Source organism: Protopterus annectens, chromosome 17.part0 (genome assembly GCF_019279795.1).
Source record: "Protopterus annectens isolate FY-2018-M chromosome 17.part0, PAN1.0, whole genome shotgun sequence".
Classification (NCBI taxonomy): Eukaryota; Metazoa; Chordata; order Ceratodontiformes; family Protopteridae; genus Protopterus; species Protopterus annectens.
In genome coordinates, this window is record NC_056751.1 from 723584604 (window position 1) to 723606386 (window position 21783).

The following is a 21783-nucleotide window of genomic DNA, read 5'->3' on the forward strand; positions in this document are numbered from 1 at the left end:
CCTTCGCTTTTGGCATATGCTTTACCATTACGCTATTGCAATTTGGTGTGATTTGTATAAACATTCTTTCTTATGCTCTTCCATGTCAGAATTGCTAACTCTAGCTAAGCAATGGGCACACCCGTGCACACACGCGCAAATACGGTCAGCTATATCATGGATTTAAACAAATATATATAATTATTTACTTTATATAAGTGTGATGGGGGTTTACAGTGTCAGGGAGTGTGATGTTGGGTGCAAGTACATTTGAGCGAACTCGCTCTTGTGTTTTGACATTATAGGTTCATAGGCTCATACTAGGCTATCTGCCCTAGGGCATTTATAAGCCTAGCCAGAATGTGTTTGGCTTTCGCCACCCATTTTAAATTAATTTTGCTATGCCCTTTTTCGAGGTTAGTATACTGTGCCTCTGTCTAACAGTGACACAGAAGTGATACCCGGGGTAAACCTACAATTTCCCATCCACTCATCAAGATTCCTCTTGAAGAGAGTCAGTGAGGGACTCTGCCTAACCTGAACTGGGATTTTATTCCAGAGTGAAGGGAGCCTCTGGGTTATGAATCTGTCCCTCCAGCATGTCCTATTTATTTCAGTGCTGAGGTTCAAGTCTCTCAAGCGTGTAGCTCGATGGGATTTGGATTTTCTGAGGTGCAGCATGTCCATTAATTCCGGGTTGGACATGGCTTTATATGTCAGGCACAGATCGCCTCTGAACAGGCGGTATGCCACTGAGTAGAGCTGGAGTTTCTTTAACCAGGCAGCATATGGCATCTGTTTGAGCCCTTTGATCCTCTTGGTGAGGTACTTTTGGGGTTCTTCCAGTTGCTGCAGGTGTCTGGTAAGGTACATCCCAAAAGGGGCATTGTACTCAATTATGGGCCTGATGAGGGATGAGTAAAGAGGCATGATGACCTCCCCTGATCTAGATGTGAATCCCTTCATGATTAGGAGGGCTATATAAAATGTTTTTCTAACCACTTTGGCCACGTGGTTGTCAAATGAGAGATTGCTGTCAACATGGGTCCCCAGGTCCCTAATTACTTCTTCTGTACTTAATGCATTACCACCTATGTGGTAATTTGTGGGCCCTTTGTTTTTGCCAAAGGGGATGACTATACATATTTTGGCATTTAGCTTGAGGCCATGGCTCTGGCACCAGTTGTCTGTTTCTATGAGGCCCTATTGGAGGATGCTTGTGTCGGCTGGAGAGTCGATTATGGCACCCAGTTTGCAGTCATCTGCGAACTTGGTCAGCCACAGTCCTTCCGTGTTGGCCTGCACCTCTGAGAAATATATACCGAACAAGAGAGGTCCCAGGACTGACCCCTGTGGGATGCCACTTGTAACTGGTTTGGAGTCTGACATGGCTCCTGCAATTCTAACCATGTGGGTTCTGTCCTTGAGCCAGTTTGCAACCCATCTAGTGACATAGGGGTTTATATTTAAGCTGGTGATCTTATTTATAATGCCCAAGTGGGGTATTGTATCAAAGGCTTTTGCTAGGTCCAGGTAGGCTGTGTGGACCACCTTCCCCTTGTCAATGGCCTTGGTGACTGTTTCAAAGAAATCAACCAGGTTTAAGAGGCAGGATCTGCCCTTAACAAAGCCGAACTGGGTAGTGTCTGTAGGTCCCCAATATCTTTATTTATGAGGTCCATGATAATCCTTTCCATAGCTATGCATACCAAGCTAGTCAGGCTTATGGGGCGATAGTTTCCAGGATCCATTGAAGCACCACCTTTGTGGAGAGGGACCACTGTTGCTGTACGCCACTCTTTGGGTACATATCCTGTAGTAAGGCTGAGATTGAACAGTAGTTTTATGTTTGGGTTTAGCTCTTCTTGGAGTTCATGTAGGATGCAGCCCGGGTCACCGTCTGGTCCCATTGATGCTGTGTTTTTTGCTTTGTAGAGGGCGGCTCTTACCTGAGCATCTGAGATGTCAGGAGGCAGCACTCTGCTGGGATAGATATTTGCCCTTTTGGTTGGGGGGGGAGTTTGTGCTGAACCTGTCAGCTAGGATGTTGGCAATGTCTGTGGGTTCAGTGTATTTTTGGTCATTTTGGACTAATTCTGAGCATACCTGGGAATTACCACCCAGGTTCCTAACATAACTAAAGAAAGCCTTGTGATTATCCTTAGTGTCCTGTGCAATTTTTCTCTCAAAGCTGGCCTTAGACGATTTTATGAGTGCCCGTAGTGTTTTGCTAATACTGATCAGAGATGCCTTCCCTTTTTGGGATTTTGCTCTATCAATTAGTAGCTTCCTCCTTCTATTGTATAGTTTGTTTATGGCTGGGGTCCACCAGACAGGACGTCTGCCTTTGCAGGATTGGGTCTTGGTTTTATTTGGGATCGCATGATCCATGCATTCCTGAAGGTGTTCATAGAATGCGTTTATAAAGGATTCTGCTTTTTAAAACCTTGCAGGGGCTTGCACTTTTAGACTGCTCGGCAGTTGGACACGCCCCCTGCTTTCCTACTCAGTCCGTGTAAAAGTTACGATTGAGTCAGCGTGCCCTCATGAATATTCATGGCACGCTGATGTCAAACCGTTCAACTGCAGCCTCCGAGTAAGACTTATTAAGTCTTACATGGAGGATTAGTGAATCCGGGGGTGAGTCTTTGTTTTAAATGTGAAAAGCATGTCACAACTACAAACCTCATGTTCCCAGCACCCCATCCGATGGCTGCATGTGACTAACAAATGTCACAACTACAAACCTCATGTTCCCCAGCACCCCATCTGATGGCTGCATGTGACTAACAAATGTCACAACTACAAACCTCATGTTCCCCAGCAACCCATCCGATTGCTGCATGTGACTAACAAATGTTACAACTACAAATGTCATGTTACCCAGCACCCCATCTGATGGCTGCATGTGACTAACAAATGTCACAACTACAAACCTCATGTTCCCCAGCACCCCATCCGATGGCTGCATGTGACTAACAAATGTCACAACTACAAACCTCATGTTCTCCAGCACCCCATCTGATTGCTTTATGTGACTAACAAATGTCACAACTACAAATGTCATATTCCCCAGCACCCCATCCGATTGCTGCATGTGACTAACAAATGTCACAACAACAAATGTCATGTTCCCCAGCACTCCATCTGATTGCTGCTTGTCAAGGTCAGTAAGTCTTAGTTTAGAATTTTTTAGTTTATTACACTTTTTAGTAAGTTTATTTGGGTCTATATCAAAAGATCGAAGAGCCGTTTAATCGAACACCTCTTCGTCGACACACAAAGAGTGAACACACTAAATCGCGAATGCTCAAAACACCAATTTCTTTCCCTGGGAAAGAAATCACTTGGCCATCCCCATATGTTTTCCCATTTCCCTACTTTAGTGTGATGTCGGAGTTGGCATATTTAGTTAGGGGGGTGTGGGGGGCACAGCCCCCCATGTTGTTATGTTTGAAAGTGTGTGTGTGTGTGTGTGTGTGTGTGTGTGTGTGTGTGTGTGTGTGTGTGTGTGTGTGTGTGTGTGTGTATGCTGAGAGTTTGTGCTTTACTGTGTTTGCTTTTTCTGTGTCATCGAAGACGTGTTCGATTAAACACCTCTTCAGTCTTTTGATATAGACCCAGTTTATTTCTGTGAGTGTACAAGGTCAGAACTCAGCTCATTTTACTGATAGTGCTTATTCCTGACTGGGTAGTTGATGTTCTATTTTATTTTATGTTTACTTTGCTAAGGGTTTAATGTTCTTTGACAGTATTTTCACTGGGGTTGTTTATACTTATTGTGGTGGGCAGTGTATGAAGCTATTTTTTTTCTTCTTATATAGCAGCAAAAGGGAAATGCAGTTTTTTGGTTGGGGACAGAAACTGCTTTACATGGACTATGGTATTTTGGGGTTGTGTATTCTTTTTCTGTTTTGCATCTGCTGCATCTGAATATTTGCTTTAATTTTCAGCACTCCGTGCTTGTTCAGTTGTTTTAGGAGAGTGTTTGTACCTTTGAAAATGCACCAAGGGTGAGGTCAAACTACTGAGGTCACACAAACAGTACAGATAAGCTTTTGAAGTTGCATGAGGAATTTAGAAAACTAATACCTAGACATTTTACAAGAAGGAGCCTGTTAATTATGATCTCTAGTCAGTAAAAAGGCATGGTTGTTATGCAATTTCCTTAAATCAAAGATATGCAGAATAAGTTTTGTAGCCCATGGACTGCTGCAATTATTCTCCAAAATCAGGAAAAAGATAAATTTGTAAAGCACCTCTTTATTGCGATACCTGATCTTAATAATGCTTAGGAGTGCTTACCAACATTTGTCAATTGCCTCTAAATGCTGTAAAGACTGGGTCTCTGACAAGGAACGAACATCAGGCTGGTTAGCAATATATATAAATAAATAAATAAATAACAGCAGGTGGTAAAACAGCTTTTGAAACCTTTTAGATGCTTCGTTGTCCCCCCCTTACAAAGACAAAGTGTGGCAGACTGAAGTGGTCCAGCATCTTTTAAAGCTGGCAGTTCTACAACTTGGTACTCCAATCCTTGCTTGTTGTCTAGTTGACAGTGTCAAATGCTTTACCAGTTTTCAAAGGCTTTAAAAACTGGTAAAACAGTTCCCACTTCTATATTTGTTTTTCTTTTCTATAACTGGTAGCACGTAGAAAACATAATTCTGCATGCACTAGGATGAGGTCTCACTGAACAAAACCTTTTATTATGTGTCCTTAACATGGGTGCCAAGATTCACCTACTGAGAGTCACTATTGAGGTTAATTTCTTTACATTCATGAAGGCAAAGATTCCAATCCCTGTGTTAAATGGCCCACACAATATGAAACAAAGTAGTACTCCAAAAGAAGGTATGGGAACATCAGTATATTCTAAGCAATCCGGAATATAACAGCTTTATTCCGTTCTATCGTCGTTTTGTAGACAATTTGTTTTTCATATGGACTGGTGATGCAGAAACACTTAATAAGTTTTATGAGTATGTACAGAACCTCAGCACTTATATGAGTCTGTAAATGTATTTGTATATAGTCCTGCTAACAACATGTTAATATCTGATTATTGCATGCTGTAATGTCGACATACCAGAAATGTTTAACTCTGTCTACTACATGCTGAAATGAGTCTGCTATGTCCTTGTAAATAGTCCAGATAACAAGATGCTAATATCTGAATATTTCATGTTGAATTGTAGTTATAGATGTAAATGAAATCCTCACTTGTACTGTATTGTGGAGCTTTTCTCCCTGGGCTTCCATTGAAAAGGGACCTGTGTCCAGTCGGACTTTCCTGGTTAACAAATGTAAAATAAAAATTAAATAAAAAATAAAATAAAATTTGAAATTTGATATAACAGTAGCAAGTAAAGAAATACATTTCTTAGATGTATGTATTAAGAAAATGGTTATTGGTCAGGTCACTACTGCCATACATAGAAAATCTTGTTGCAGAAACAAATTGCTACATAGAAATAGCGTGCACCCCCATATATTTTTTCAAATATTGTTAGGGGTCAGGCCATCAGAGCCTCCAGACTGAATGTTTCAGATGAAGGCTTTTATGATGAGTTGGAAAATTTGTATACCAACTTTGTGACCAGGGGTTATAACAGCAGGTGCATTAAACAGATTAGTAATGAGGTGCGTGGAATGAGAAATGACCTGGCCAAGCCTTATTATTCTTCTGCAAGTGAACCCCCACAGGAGAAGAATGAGAATAGATCACATTGCCAAAATTATATTTTATATTATTCTAGTGATGCAAGACATATTAAGGAAATTATTTGCAAGAACTGGAATATATTAAAGACTAATAAAAATATTAGGGACATACTAGGAGAGAACCCCATATTTAGGTATAAAAACAAGAAATTGGTTAAAAGGATGTTGTGTGGATGCAAACAAGTTGGACATACAGATAATGGACATGGAAACACCTTTCCTTGTGGAAAATGTATATATATATTGTGAATATATAGATCTGAGTGACTGCTTTATCCATCCCAGTAGTGGTCCAAAACATATATTTCAGGTCAGAGCAGATTGTAACAGCACAGACATGATTTATCTGTCTTACTGTACAGCCTGTAGCTGTTTTTATATAGGGAAAGCTAATAGATGGTTGAGGGACCATATTCAGAAACATCTTTATAACATCAGAAATAGAAGCATCAATAATGCACTTGCCAAACATATAGTGAATACTAGTGGTGAACATTCCTTTAAGGTCATGGAAATTGATAGAATATTACAGGGCCATTGTCTTGGTAACCTAAGAAATGATACAGAAGTTATAGAGACCAAGTGGATCATTAGGCTTATAGCTGATATATGGCCGGGTCTCAATAGTGTTCCATTGACACTGATGTTAAAAGCCAGACTGCTGCATAAGTAAATGGGAGAAGTTGTTTTAACATTATGCATGTATTAAGTCAGAAGTGGGTGTTCATTTGTTTACTTTATTTATTTTATATGTTTTTACTCAAGTGTTATATTCAGTTATACATTGCTGTTCATTGAGTTTAATTTTATTATGATTCAATATTTGATATTTTATGAACAGCAACTAGAATGCATCTGACTGTTTTTTCGTACGCTGTGTTTTTAAGAAGTGTTTTTCAAGAAATGCTTCTTAGTTAATTTGTATCAGCTTAGCTGTATGCAATAATGTATCTCTTTAAGAAGCACTTTCTTAGTTAGTTTGTATCATCTCATGCCACATGATGTTTTTTAGTTAATTTGTATTATCTTAAGTCACGTGACTGATTCTTACAGATCACATTGGCAGTTAGGTGATTTTAAATGTGGAATTGTGTATTAGTGTTTGTATAAGGTCTGAGGAAGCAAGTTTGTCACTCGTGAAAGCGCTTACCTAAATTTAATAAATTACTGGTTGCTTTTTATCCTGGCTGTGTTTTGGACCATACTTTCTTTTGGAATACTTCTTGACATTCATGTTGAGAACACATAATAAGTTGGTTATAGTTGACTTCCAGCTGTTATGCTCAAATATTGAACTAGACCCTTCAGAGTAACTGCCACGCAATAGTGTCAAGAAGCTAAAACAGATGCTGTAAAACACTTTGTCAATGTTATGCAAAAAAGAGGTTGAGTTGATATATATATATATATATATATATATATATATATATATATATAAGTAAGTTGATGGAGATGAAGTACCCCACTTTTGGTGATGCAGTGGGGCTCACTTCTTGGGGGAACATTTATTTAGTATTATGAAGCTGTTTGCTGGAGAGCATACAAAGTGACAGTAACAATCAACTACTTAGAGTTACTTAGAGAAAATGTCATAATCAATAGGATACTGTAGGAATCCCTGACTCCAACACTTCTTTCTCCAATAGGAGTTCATTCCCTCAATATTATGTAGTGTTACATATTTCTTTATAACTTGTTATGGTTCACCATGTTAAAGGATGTTAAAAAAAATCAAAATAAAGTGTGAAAAGTCTTCCCTTTTTAAGTTTTATGTATTTCTTCAGGCCTTGTATCAAAACAGTTATGAAACCCAAACAGGTAAATACTCAGAACATTTGTCCGAAGTCTTTGTCTTGTACTGTTTCCAGTATATCGAAGGAGTTGGCTTAATAAAACTACTGAACAGTAATTGCACAAAAGATTTCAGTAAGGGTCTACTATATAGCACAGAAAGAAACAGACTACTCCTATCTAAATTCCAGTGCAGCTTCAACTCAAGAACTAAAGTGTTTGTCATTAAAATGAAAAAAACTCATTACAGTTAAAACACTTAAAAACAGCATTTTTGCAAGGGCCAAGTCTACCTACCCTGTGCTAACTTCAAAACTGCACTCAGTCAGAAAAAGAGCAAACTGTACTTTAAATATTCTTTTTATTCCATTCTTGCTCTGGCTTTCTGTAATCCAAACCTATACACAAGCAGGAGGCAGTGAGACTCAAGCAAATCCAATCTGACCAAAACACATACAGACAAATACGGGTTCCTATTAGATGACCGAAGACACATTCTTTCAAATGCGTCTTGGTGGAACTTGAAAAGAAGAAAAGGCAAAATGACAAAGTAGCATATAAGTGAATTCTTTCCCTGGGAAAGAAATCGATTGGCCGTTTCCGTTACTTTGCCATTTTTGTCACTGTAGTGCGATCTCATAGTTGGTATATTTAAGTAGGGGGGTTATGGGGGGCATAGCCCCCCCACATCGAGGGTGTGGAGGGCAAAGCCCCCCACTTTATTTTATATTTTAAGTATATATTTTTTTTTTTGGAGCAGCAATAAGCATTCGAGTTTGTAAGCTTTTGCTTACATGGCGTCGATAAATCATTGTTCGCTTTTCTAAGCGTTCGATGATTTAATATAGACCCACAAATGCATACTGGAAATTATGATGAGAAAGTGAAGGTACAATGTTACTGTCACCTTTTGAGTATAGTTCCCGAAAACAGTTGTTATGTTAAGTTGAATGTCTCATCCAGGGATTGCAGATCTATATAAAATCTCTTCCTCTCTCCTTTATTCATCTTAAAATGACTACAGATAAATAACATCATTCCAGTTCAGCAAAGAATGCTACCATCTATAATTTTAATAGTACCTGGAGATGTGTTTGTCCAAAGCTGTGCAATAAAGAATTACTTGCAAATTAGAAAGCATTTGCTTTTCCTTATTTTGGAAATAAGAAATGTAGTTTACTTGTATTTAGAGATCAGAAAACTCGGCAAGATCAGACAAAGTTAGTTAGAAATTATAAAGAAAATAATATCAATAGTTTAATGCAAGTATCTTATTGTAAAGGAAAACTCTAATTGCCACTAGGATAGTATTTCATTAACGTCTACAAAGCCATTAAAAGGAAACAGTTTAATTGTTGCACAGAAATCAAAGTGAAGCAGTCTCAAGATATTCAGGCTTTCTTCACTTGCCTGCTATTTTTTTTAATTTAGTGATCCATAAGATAGTGTCAGCAAAACACCTCATCTTATGGATTCGAAGTACATGCCTCCACCTTTAAACTGCTGAAGTTTGGGGCATGACACATAACTGCAATCAGAAACAATAATGGAGGTAAACAGAAATCATCGAAATGACCGAAAGGGAAACATTGCATCAGTCAGATGCCGAAGTGTAGGGATTTGCTGGCAGTCAAAAGAGACTGTGATGTCGGCAGAACTAAAATATACAAATAAGAAATTTTTAATATGGTAACTGGGTATGTGAGCTAGTTCTTCTCAGCTCTTTTCAGCCACAAAACATATATAAAGACAATATAGAATCATCAATCCACTAATTGTTGTGTTTGTGAAGGAAAATGTAGTAGCCAGAGAAATCCCGTAAAGCCACATGGAGATCATGCACAACTATATATGGATAGTGACCTGATGTCAGGACTGAACACCAAGTCCTAGGGCTGTCAAACAGAGACTGTAACACTAAGTTACCACGTTGAGATACCAACAGACATCTTACTGGTCTTTGAAGAAAGTAGCTGGAGAAATTAACATGGAGTGGTCAGTTTGTCTTAAACACCAAAAAAATTTATGTCAGAGTTCCACCCTCCAAAAAGTCAGTAGGCCATGCGTTAAGTTCTGATATGCAATTACTTTGTACAAATCCTTATTTTCCTGTGAAATAACTTAGATTCTGTTCATGTTGTCACATTTGAGAATAAGTCCAGAATGTTCAACAGTGAAAAACGATTCTTATTATGGCAAGTGCATAATATCACATAGTAGCTACGAGTGTTACTGAATCAAGCTATTGTATAAATTATTGTTCACTGCTGCTTATTGACTAAAATGTAGTTTTTTATTTTGATGAACAGCAAAAGAAGCAGTTACAAACTGCACACGTATAAATTTTGAAGATAGTAACTGCAAAAGTATCGAGAAGAAAATATGTATAATGTCTACCTTTTTTTTTTTAGACTACACCACCTGATGGAAGTATATCAGTATATGCTACAGTACAAGATATGGATTTGGTAAGGTTAACATTTATTTCATAAAATATAATTTGAGCTGAGCACTTACCATTAGGATTACAGTTTAATTGAGAACCTTGCTATAGTACTGGGTAGTAGGTAAAGTGCTATGTATCTTCATCTGCATATTAACTAAGACATGATCTGATTGTTGGTGCAGAGGAATACACCTCTGAGCTATCCATCAGCTGCTTTTCATAGCTTAGGGTACAGGGTTTGATTCTTTCCAGTTCCATATGCTTATTGTCTGACTCTGAGCAAGTCACTCAACCAGAGAAAGTACGCATGGGTTGCCAGTTGAAAAGGACATTTGTGCCCAGTGGGCTTAGACCATTATCAGATGCATGAAATATATTATTGTAACATTTAATTCAGACATAGAGACATTGAATGTGTACTAAATTATATTCATTCATTCATTCATTCATTCATTCATTCATTCATTCATTCATTCATTCATTTTATTCATTGCCTGAGACCAGCTTTATCCACTTTAGGGTCATGGGACAGGTGGCTATTATTCAGGCAGTTACAGGGTACAACGCAGGGAAACTAATCCTAGATATAATGCTAGTCTGTCACAATAAATTAAAGAGTACTTTAAAACTAAATAAAAAAAATCAAAATACATTTTATGAAGGAAAATAAAGCCTATTAAGAATGCTATTTGTTCATAATGATGTTGCTAAATGAATTGTGCTGAATTTTGTTTTATGCACCTCAAAACACAATCATTCCTAATGTGCTGCATGTAATTCATAAGTTCATAGTTCATAGGTAAATAACAGGCAAACAGTCTGTAGACCATTACAAGCATAGCCAATAGCTCATATTCCAAAGTTGCCACCAGCCTCAAGGAGGGCACCACAAGACAGACTGAGGATGAATTAAAGGTTACCCATCTAGTTGTCTAAGTCAGGGATACATTGGTATTTGAATCCCTCATTCCACTGTGTCAAACTTATCTCTTGATGAATGTTTCATTTTTTAACTGAATATTTGAACTATCTGTTCTATGAAGAAATAGGAGGAATAAAGAGGGTTGGCTTTTTCATGACTCAAAAGGTAAGACATTGAATCCCTCAGAAGAATCTATAGGAAACTGAGTGCAGAGACAAGGCTGCCACTCTCTCCTGATAACTAAGATTTTAAAAGACATTGATCTTATTACTTATAAATCTCTGAGGTCTCTCAAGTTGAGTGACATATTTAGCAAAATACATCCCAAAAGGAGCATTATATACAGTAATGGGTCTGATGAAATATAGGTAAAGTGAATTACGACTTCTTTGGATCTAGAGAAAATACCTTTGGAAATTAGATAAGTCAGATAGTAGGCATTCTGAACTATTGTGGAGACATGATGGTCAATAGGTAATGAATTATCAACAAGAGTGCCTAGGTCTCTTACAACAGTGGCTATTTGGAGAGGTATGTTATTTATGTCGGTCTTCAGTCTTCGGTTCACCCCGCATCGATGACGCATTGGGTCACATGTTGACTGCACTGTGTCCTATCAGTTGCTGCTTCTTTAGCTTCCTCCCAAGTGATATTCAGGTGACAGAGGTCTCTTGTTACTACTCCTTTCCAGTTTTGTCGAGGTCTGCCTGGTCATTTCTTGTACCCAGCTAGTTCCCAGTTAAGGGATTGTATAGGAATCCTGCTAGTGTCCATGAGGTTAACATGACCAAACCAACATAGCCTTCTTTCCATAATGATGTTTTCAAGTTTCCGTTGTTGAATTATTTTCTAACACTCTCATTTTTTTACTTTGTCCTTCCATGATATCCCAGAATGCATCTTACCCATTTATGAGAGCAGCCTCACGTTGTCTCATGGCTGATGCTGTGATTGGTCACAGCTCAGTGCCATATAAGGGTGTAGACAGCACCAGAGCTTGGTATAGCTTCGCCTTTGTGGGCAGTGCAATGTTTTCTGATCTTCAGATTTCAGATAGTCTAGTGAATGCTGCACTTGCTTTTCCAAGTCTAACCAGAACTTCGTTCTCGCAGTTACTTGTATGAGAGATGAAACTGACTAGGTAGCAGAAGTTCTCTGTCATGTCTAATATTGATCCTGCAGGCATTATGTCTTTGTTGTCATTTCATGCTTCTCTGACCAACACTTTGCATTTGTCAGGATTTATTTTGAGGCCTACTTTCCCGTCCTGTTTCTCCACTGATGTCATTTTCTGCATTGCACTCCATGTTACATCAATAAGAGCTATGCCATCAGTAAAGTCCAAGTCACATAGCTTGTTGTCATCGATCCATTCCAGTCCCACTGAGTATCCATGTAATGCTTTCTGTATGGCCCAGTCAATAACTATTATGAGTAATAAGGGAGACAGTATACATCTGTGTCGTACACCAGTGACCACCGCAAACCAGTCACTGTACCCATTATTCACTCAAACAGTGCAGTTGCTGTCTTGATACAGACTCTTAAAGAGTGAAATGAATTTTGGAGTAATCCCGTATTCTGCCAGGATGTGCCATAGTGATGGTCTATGTATACAGTCAAAGGCCTTTTTCAAGTCCACAGAGTTAACAATGACTGATTTCTTCCATGCTGCTGCTTTTTCTATGATTTGTCTGAGTGCAAATATCTGGTCAGTGCAGGATCGACCTGATCTAAATCCAGCCTGTTCCTGTCTGAGTCTGTCATCAACTGCTCCTTTCAGTCTATTCAGTTATACACTGGCAAACACTTTGCCTGGAGCTGACAGCAATATGATTCCACATCAATTCATGCAGTCTCTAAGATCTCCATTTTTGGTTGACGGATGATGATGCCATTTTTCCACTCATTGGGTAACCTTTCTTGAGTCCATATGTTGTTCAAGAGACATGTGAAATATTCCACTGTAAGACGTAGCATACTTTAGCAACTCTGATTGTATCTGGTCTGTTCCATGAGCTTTTCCATTCTTTAGTTTGGCTATGGCTTCCTTTACTTCAATCTCACTCAAGTCTTCCAAGTTCACATCCAGAATCATTGTTGACACTTGGCCATCATTGTCAAAGTCATACAGATCATCTGGTGTGGGGCAGTTCAGCACAGATTCAAAATATTCTTGCCATCTCCTTAATTGTTCCTCTTGTGTTTTTGCAGTTTTTCCATTTGCTAATTTAAAAGGTAGCCCTGTTTATTCTTGTTTGTAAGTTCTTTGGCAACACGATATAATGCCCTGGAATTTCCAGTCGCTGCCGCTGTTTCTGTTGCCATTTTCACAACCCATAACTTTTTGTCACTTTTGCACATCTTTTTGACCAGTTTATCTTTCTATTTATATTTTTCAGTCAAAGTGTCTAATGACTGGCCAGTTTGGTATGCCTGCTCTCATCTTCATTTGCAATCATGTCGTGAATCAATGGCTTTCAAAGTTTCAGCTGTTATCCACGCTTCTTTTCTTTTCTGTCTTATGCCCAATTGTTGCTTCTGCACTCTCTTTGATGATTGACTTGAACTGTTCCCAGTGCTGTTCAATGTCGTCATCTATGCTCTATAGGGCAGAGAATTGGTTTTGGACCTTGATGTTGTATCTGCATGTTAGGTGACGTCAACACATCGGTGTTAAATCGAAGAGATACTGGCTTTTTCTTTTGGTTCTTGAGTTTCATTTTCATTGATGCAACCAAAAGGTAGTGATCAGATGTGACATCAGCTCCCCATTGTACTCTGACATCTTGAAGCATACTTACCCATCGATGAGATATGCAAATGTGATCAATCTGATTCACAGTGTATCCTTCGGGTGAACGCCATGTGCCATATGAATGTCTTTATGTTCGTATATGCTGTCTCTAGCTTTTTACCTCACTAAAATCTGACCTGTACCTCATAGTGGTGGAGAGGTGAACACTCCAAGTAGGGGACTGCCTGCTGAGGCTATGCTATCAGGGTGGAAGTCACATGACCGAAGAATTACCTAGGGTGCTATGCGAGGTGAACAAACTTAGCAGGAACCCTAAAAAATGGGTGGCCAGCACAGACAGTATTCAATCCTGGAGAACAGGTTTTGCAGAGGGCTTGCAACTCTTTCAGGTAAAAATGCATACTGCAACAGAAACCACAAGAAAACAAAAGTCAGTTCAACTCAGCATGGCAGAAGAAAGCCCAATTGCAAAGTCTTTGAAAGAGAGAACTTGCAACTTGATGAAGGGATCTGATGTAAGCCGAAAGGAAGTTAGACAAGGGAAATCTTGACTGCTAAATGTATTACACGTATCGGCACTTGAAATGTTCATACAGCCTATAGCACTGGTAGATTGGCATAAATCATACACGAGATGAAGCATTACAATCTATTGGTTGTTGGAATCTGCAAAATGTGATGGACTGGATCAGGCAATATTATTTCTGAAGATGTCACCATTCTGTTTTCAGGTGGCGCTAAGCAAGAGAATGGAGTTGGTATACTGCTTTGCAAGAAAGCATCAAAAACTTTAGTCATTTGGGAACCAATCAGTAACAGAATTATTTCAGTACACTTACAGAGCCATTTCACCAAACTAATATTACTACAAGTTTATGCATCAACAGAAGGCACCACAGACACTGAAAAGGAAGAATTTTAAGAACAGCTACAAGATGTGATGATCTCAATTTCCAGTTATGATCTTAGAATTTTAATGGGTGATTTCAGTGCTCAAATTGGAAGCAACAGAGAGGGATTTGAACACATCATTGGCGCCACTGCTTTAGGAAACAGAACAGATAATGGTTACAGATTCCTGCAGTTCTATAGTGGTAATCACCTTAAAGTTGGGGTCAGCATATTCAAGCATAAAGACATTCATATTATTTATGTAGCATGTAAAAATGTTTTGTTTGCCAAAATGACCTATATTACATTTTATTCTCATTTAATTAGAGACGACTAGGCTTGCACCAACTGTTGACGTCAAGCAGCTTTTACTGAAACCTACATGAGAAATGATAGCCTTAGTCCTAGTGTTCCCAAGAGGAATACAATATATATAATTGATCAACTAATCAATGTATATGAAGATATTGAAACAAGGATCCTAAAACTACATCTTCACCTCATATTTTACTTCAAGTTAGACAAGGTATGTTAGATACCGAGATGATATTTGTCATCTTGGAAGGATGTAGAATGAAAAAATCATTGAATTTATTGAATATATCAACAATACAGCTTATCTTTTAAAATTTACGTCCTTTATAAACAGATAGAAATCAACTTTTCAGACATCACTTTCACTAAAAATGGTGAGACCTTTGCTTTTTAGATATATAGGAAGCTGACTTTCTTGAATTCGTGTTTGCATTTCAGTATCTGTCATTCCTATTTACAAAATAAAAATAAAAAAAATGGTTAAAGGCCAGGCAGTTAGATCAACTAGATTCCAGATAATAATGAGGTGTTTATAAAAGAGAGAGATATGTTAATAGCAATGTGTTAAGAAAGAAGGTGTCCATTAGATTTTGTAATCAAGTTGAGTGAGGAAGACACAGAGGGTGAGTGAGGAAGACACAGAGGGTAAGCAAGATAGATTTAAACTATAAGTGGCATGTAGTAATACAATTATCCCCAATACTGTGATGTATGATAAAGAGAGTGGCGTTAGATTTGAAATGACTATGGTTTTGTAATTTGATAACAATGCAGCCTAAGTCAAAGAAATTATATCGAAAAATTGGTGCATTTGCAAATATGACTAAAACGGATTTGAAATACCTGACAAAGACTCCTTATTTGTATACAAAAGAGGAAAAAAAAACAAAATATATGGCAAATTTGTTTCTGCTGATGTGCAGTCAAATAAAATGTGAATACTAAGAAGTGCATTTTTGTAACAAATGCAAACATGTCCTTGAGGGTGACAGCTTACCAATAAAATACATGGGTGAACATGAAACATTAACATTTGTTTTTTTTATGCAGCCATTTGCAAACTTGCTGCTCTTTTTACATTGGTAAAACTGAGTACCCACATAGGATGAGTATCGATGAACATTATTATATCTCCAGAAATAATTTTAATAATTCTTTATACAGACACACACAGTTATATGATGTGTCTGTATGCTTTATATTTGCCATCTTAGAAAACATAGTAAAAGACACCAGAGGGTGGCTGTGGCAAACAAAGATAGAGTTTAAGGAACTACTATGGTGTATGAAACTTAATGTCACAGTTTCACCCAGTTTTGATGACCAGATTTCAATTAGTAGCCTGTCAAAGTCTCAATCAGCTAGACTGTAGCAAATTATTCAACTATACAATACACCTGTGTAACCGGTTTATGCTGTTATGCAGTGTTTTAAACAGAATATAATACAAAATTAAAATTACATTACAATTATGTTTTCCAAAGATCAAATATACATTATAAACATTATATATACATTCATAGGTTCATAGGTAGGTACTAGGCTATCTGCCCAAGGGCATTTATAAGCCTAGCCAGAGTGTGTTGGCTTTTGCCGCCCCATTGATTAATTAACTGAGCCAATGAAGTGATCCCAGGGGTGTATTTTCTGTTACCCATGCACTCGTCAAAGTTTCTCTTGAAGATTGTTAGTGAGGAGCTCTGCCTAATGTAGTTAGGAATTTTGTTCCAAAGCATGGGGAGTCTCTGTGACAGGAATCTATCCCTCCAGCATGTTCTATTTATTGTTGTGGCGAGGTTTAGCTCACTACAGTTCGTGGCTTGCAGTGACTTGGATTTCTTTAGGTGGAGCATGTCCATCAATTCTGAGTTGGACATGGCTTTGTAAGTCAAGAAGAGATCACCTCTGAGTAAGCGATATGCCACTGAGTACAGCCGGAATTTTTTATATATATATTATTTTTTTAATTCATACAAAAAATGTCCTTTTCAAATAAAAACAAGTGACAAATTCCCCTCTTTTTTTATTAACTACTTCATATTAATCAAATATATTGCAAATTTTATTCCTGCTGTTGAAGGAACATGTACATATAATTTACTGCAGTTTTTATATGTAGTTAACACCGTTTTTTTGCAGTAGAATACAAAATTCCATTTTGATTGTATAATTTACTTTATTCAACAACATGATTAATTTAAACATTCTTAAAGCTTTAATATATTCTTTGTGCTTATTATATTTTTATACTTTCATATTTTAACATTCACAACAATATAGTTTTCATATATTTATATAAAAATATTTTACATTTGTTGTTAGTTAATTTGATGTATTTGATTTATTTAATTTAAAGAAGCACTGTTGTAATGTATATGATTGTTTACTTTAGTTCTGATTAAGTCCTGTAGTTTACAAGGATGAAAGCACTTAAAGTGTTTTGTTACACTTCTCATTCACTTGTATTTTACAGTTAATTTCATTTCTAGATATACCCCTGATGTTAAAGCAACACTATATTTATATATATTTATAGAAGCAATACTTCTTCAGAGGAACAGCTACTTCTTTAATTTCTCCAAATCGTTTGGGTTTCTAATACCATGATGGGAGTAGACTCCATTCCTAAGTAAAAGTATGATTAAAGTTCATGAAATTAGCATTGTTTCAATCTTTGATGTCAGTTAGAAGTGCACTTCACAGCACTCAGAATGTGCCCAATAATGACTCCTTCTGCAATTCATATGGGGTTACATGGATTGGTAACATATCTAAATATGATTGTAGATTATTTTTTATAAGACCCATTGCTCCTACTACTATTGGAACTGTCTGTGTATCTTTCTTCCACATTACTGTCATTTCTGCCTGCAGATCCTGATATTTTATGACTTTGTGTCTCTGTGTGCAAGACACTGCAGTCACTGAGTGGGTTGATTTCAATGATCAGTGCTACTCTTGTCTTCTTTTCTTGGACCACTATATCTGGTTTTCTAGCATCTGTCTTTTGAATTGTTGGTAATGGGTGATCCCATGTGATATAAACTTTATTATTTTCTATGATGCTTTGTAGCTCATATTTACAGTGTTTTTGAGCCACTTCAATACCATAATGCTTGCACAACCTCCAGTGCAACAAGCTTTTCCATATTATTATGCCTTTCAGTATACAGTCTTTCTGCCATTAATATGTCACAACCAGCAAAGAGTTGTCTGACTGTTTCTAATTCCATTTTATAAGACGTACATTTGTCTGTTTCTCCCACATGTTCAATGGACTTTGTAAACCAGGGTGTACATAGTCCACTATCTTGGGCCGTCAATATTAACCTTTCATCTTTTGTTTTGAATTCTCCTCTTCTTAACCATTCCTTCCTTCGTTCCTGATCAACATGAGGTTTTTCCAGAAGTTTTCTATACTTGCAGCAATATTTCTGCATTTTCCACATTTTTTGCCTTTTCATCTGGTCCTTCACCTTATATTATTTCTTTTGTTTTTTCGCACACTCAGTTGCTGCCTGATTTTTATCTACTTCTGGTTTGAGTTCCATTCCTGCTTGATGCCAATATGCTTCTGCTAGATTAAGCAGAGAAGTCATCTTAGATTTATTCTCCTCATGTTTCAAAACTTTCACAACGTTTGGGTCTTATGAGTCCCATGATTGCAGATCTACACATATAATAAATTTCAAGGAGGCTCATCCCTCCTTCGAAATGGGGAATATATAATTGTGGTATGCACTGATATTTGGTGAGCATGAAGCATCCTTCTTGTTTTCCTATCTAATCTATCCAACATGTTTTGGGGCCAGTCAATTACTCCAAAACTGTAAGTTAGGACAGGAAGAACAAATTGGTTTATAGCTTGGATTTTGTTCCTTGATGTCAACACTGTTTTCAGGATTAATTCAAGTCTTCTAATGTACTCCTTACTAAGTTTTATTCTCATTTGTTCATGTTTTATTGATGATCCTTCATCAATTACCAAATATTTATACACTCCTTCTTGATCAAGTTCTTTTATATCACATTCTTGTCCCAAACTGATGTTTTCTTGGTGCTGCAATTTTCCTGATTTAAAGGCTACTTTTGCACATTTATGAAGACCAAATGACATTTTTATATCATCTGAAAATGTTTTCACAACCTGCAGTTGTGCTTTCAGTTCCTCATATGATGAGCTATACAGTTTTAAATCACCAACAAAGAGAAGATTAGACTTTTTTGTTTTCTAGGAGCCAAATTGTAGCCATGGCCTAAGCTGTTAAGTAAACAACTTAATGGGTTAAGGGCAAGGCAGAATAGCAACAGTGACAGACAGTCACCCTGGAATATCCCTCTTTGAATTTTTATCCCTGGGAAAATAATTTGTCCTTTATTATGACTTAATTACAAAGTGGTCTGCCAATGTTTCATGGTCATTGTAATGTAGTCGATCAGTGTAGGATGTATCTTATACATTTTTAAGCACACTTTTATCCATGAATGTGGGATACTATCAAATACTTTTTTGTAGTCAATCCATGCCATACTTAGAGTCTTCCCCTTTTTACAGTTCTCCACTATGACTTTATTTAACAGAAAGTGATCTTTTGTTCCATATGTCTTTCTTTTATTGCCCTTTTGTTCTACTGCCATAATTGAGTTTTTTTCTAAATGACTATAAACTCTGTCAGCATCAGTTCCCGTGTATAGTTTATACGTTGTTCGAAGGCAAGTTGTTGGAATATAATTTTTAGGGTAGCTTGCAGGTTCACTTTTAAATAGGAGCATTGTTGTTAGCCTGGTTGGTGTCTGTTTGGGGTGTGCATATAAATACATTTTACTCATGGCTAAATCTGTGCAAAGATGTTAGTACTTTTAACCAAAAATTAGGTACTGCATGTGGGCCTGGGGTTTTCCAATTAGAGGCTTTTCTTAACTTTGTTTCAATCTTTCTGGCTGTTACTTCATCCCATTTTATATCGTGTATGTTTAAACTTCTTATTCTTTCTTTTACTTCTTCTATCCATTTAGCATCTTTGTTATGTTCCACAGGATCTTCATAGACATTTCTCCAAAATGTATCTATTTCTTCTTTTTTGGTGGTCTTTCAATTCCTTTTACCTTGTTTCCAAGTTCTCTATAAAACCTTTTTGGGGTCATCAATAAATTGCTTATTTTGCACTTTTCCTTTATATTTACTTGTGTATCTTCTAAGTTTTTCTGCCTGTGCTGAAATTTTTAGCTTGTTATTTGCGATAGTGCATGATAGATCCTGGTCTGTTCTAATACTGCACATTACTTTTATCACATCTATCTTTCTTAGTATTTTTGTTGATCTAGTCCATCTTCTATAGTCTTCTAACAGTGACATTTCTTGTCTTAGTTGCTTTATATTTTTCTCTATTCGATACTTCCATGATGGTATTCAATTTCTCCCCGTCCTTTCCCTCACTACCATGTGTTCTTGTAGTAGAACTTTATCAGTTATTAATCTATCTACACAGTAATATGTCCTGTTTACTTCTGTTATATCACATGGATCTCTATGGACAGTCCTAATTACTGTGTTCATTTGTTTTATCAGACTTCTGGCTTATTGGGTTTTATTGACCTTCTGCAGTCTGTTTCTTTCATTGATCTTAATATATCTATCTATGCCTATTATATCAAGAAACTCTTCTTTTAGCTCATTTTCTTCCATACTGAGGGCACATCCCTTGTTCTCCATTTACAGCGGACATTCTATAGAAAGTTCTATAGCATCTTCCTGTGGCACATTTTCTTCAATTTCATCCTGTGCCGTCCGTTGTTCTGTCATATGGGAACTCACTGGCCTGTCACTCCTTAACATTGACTGCATCAGAGTTTCCACAGTTTCCTGTTCCTTCCCTTGTTGTCTAGCTTCAAGTGAGCATTTATACGGGTTCCCTGTGGAGGGCTCCAAAATATCTTGATATGATACCTGACCAATTATTTTCTTTTGCACTGGTTTTCCCCTTAATTTGGCTATCCATTGCTCTATCCTGTTGTGGTGCTTTCTGAATTAGATTTTGTACACTAAATCCTTCACTTTGCAGGTATTCAATAACCTCAGCTTCTATTTCTTTAACTTCTCCATTACTGATCTCCTTTCTAACTTTTCCTCTTTGTCTTCTTAATTTTTGTATTGTAAAGTTTTCCATGTCCAGATTCCTTTGCCTGTATTTTTCTTCAGATATCTTCGGTGCTGCTCTTTATGTATTGGTTAGTTTTGCTTTCTCCTTTGCATAAATATTGCACCATATTAAATCTCTTTTCCTTTCCCCAGTCCATATTTCTTCTTCATGTCTCCTGATCTTCTTGCTTTTCCTTATTCTGGGGACTCACTCCATCATGCTGTGATGTAGTCTGTCTTAGACCTTCTACACCAAAGCCTTCACTTTGCAGGCATTCCACAACTTCAACTTCTATTTCTTTAACTTCGACTTTACTAATCGTCTTTTCTACATTCCATCTTTGTAATGTTATTATTTTATTGTGAAATTTTCCATAGTCAGATGCCTTTGCCTGTATTTCTCTTTGAATATGTTTGGGGTTACCTTCTTTATATTGATTAGTTTGGCTTTCTCCTTTGTATAAATATTGCACCATATCGAATCTCTCTTTCTTTCCCTTGTCCATATTTCTTTTTTATACTTTTCAAAAATCTCTAGGTTTTGTTGTTTATATTTTTGCACTTCCTCAGATGCTTCTTTTTCCAAAGAGATCAAAGTTTTCACAAATCTGTTGTATTAATGAACACACATTTTCATTTTGAAGCTTCTAACAGTTTTTCCTGTGGAAGTATTTTTCTTTCCTCTAAATTCTCTCTTAGTCATTTTGTATATTTCTGTTTGGAAATTCTGGGTTTTTTGCATAATTGTAACAATACATAATTTCTTTCTTATCCTCAATAGTCCACTTTATCATCTTTATGGCTCTTCTTTCCCC

The 21783-nt window shown here is 37.1% G+C and overlaps 1 protein-coding gene across 2 annotated transcripts in view; it reads left to right on the top strand.

Annotated features, from left to right (window-relative positions):
* The window catches only part of LOC122791812 (signaling lymphocytic activation molecule-like), a 528221-nt gene that overhangs the window by 409847 nt on the left and 96591 nt on the right, over window positions 1-21783 (top strand). For both annotated transcript variants that reach the window (XM_044059767.1, XM_044059768.1), the window contains one exon: window positions 9909-9965. In XM_044059767.1, the coding sequence (XP_043915702.1) occupies window positions 9909-9965 (57 nt within the window). The remainder of the gene's footprint in view (window positions 1-9908; window positions 9966-21783) is intronic.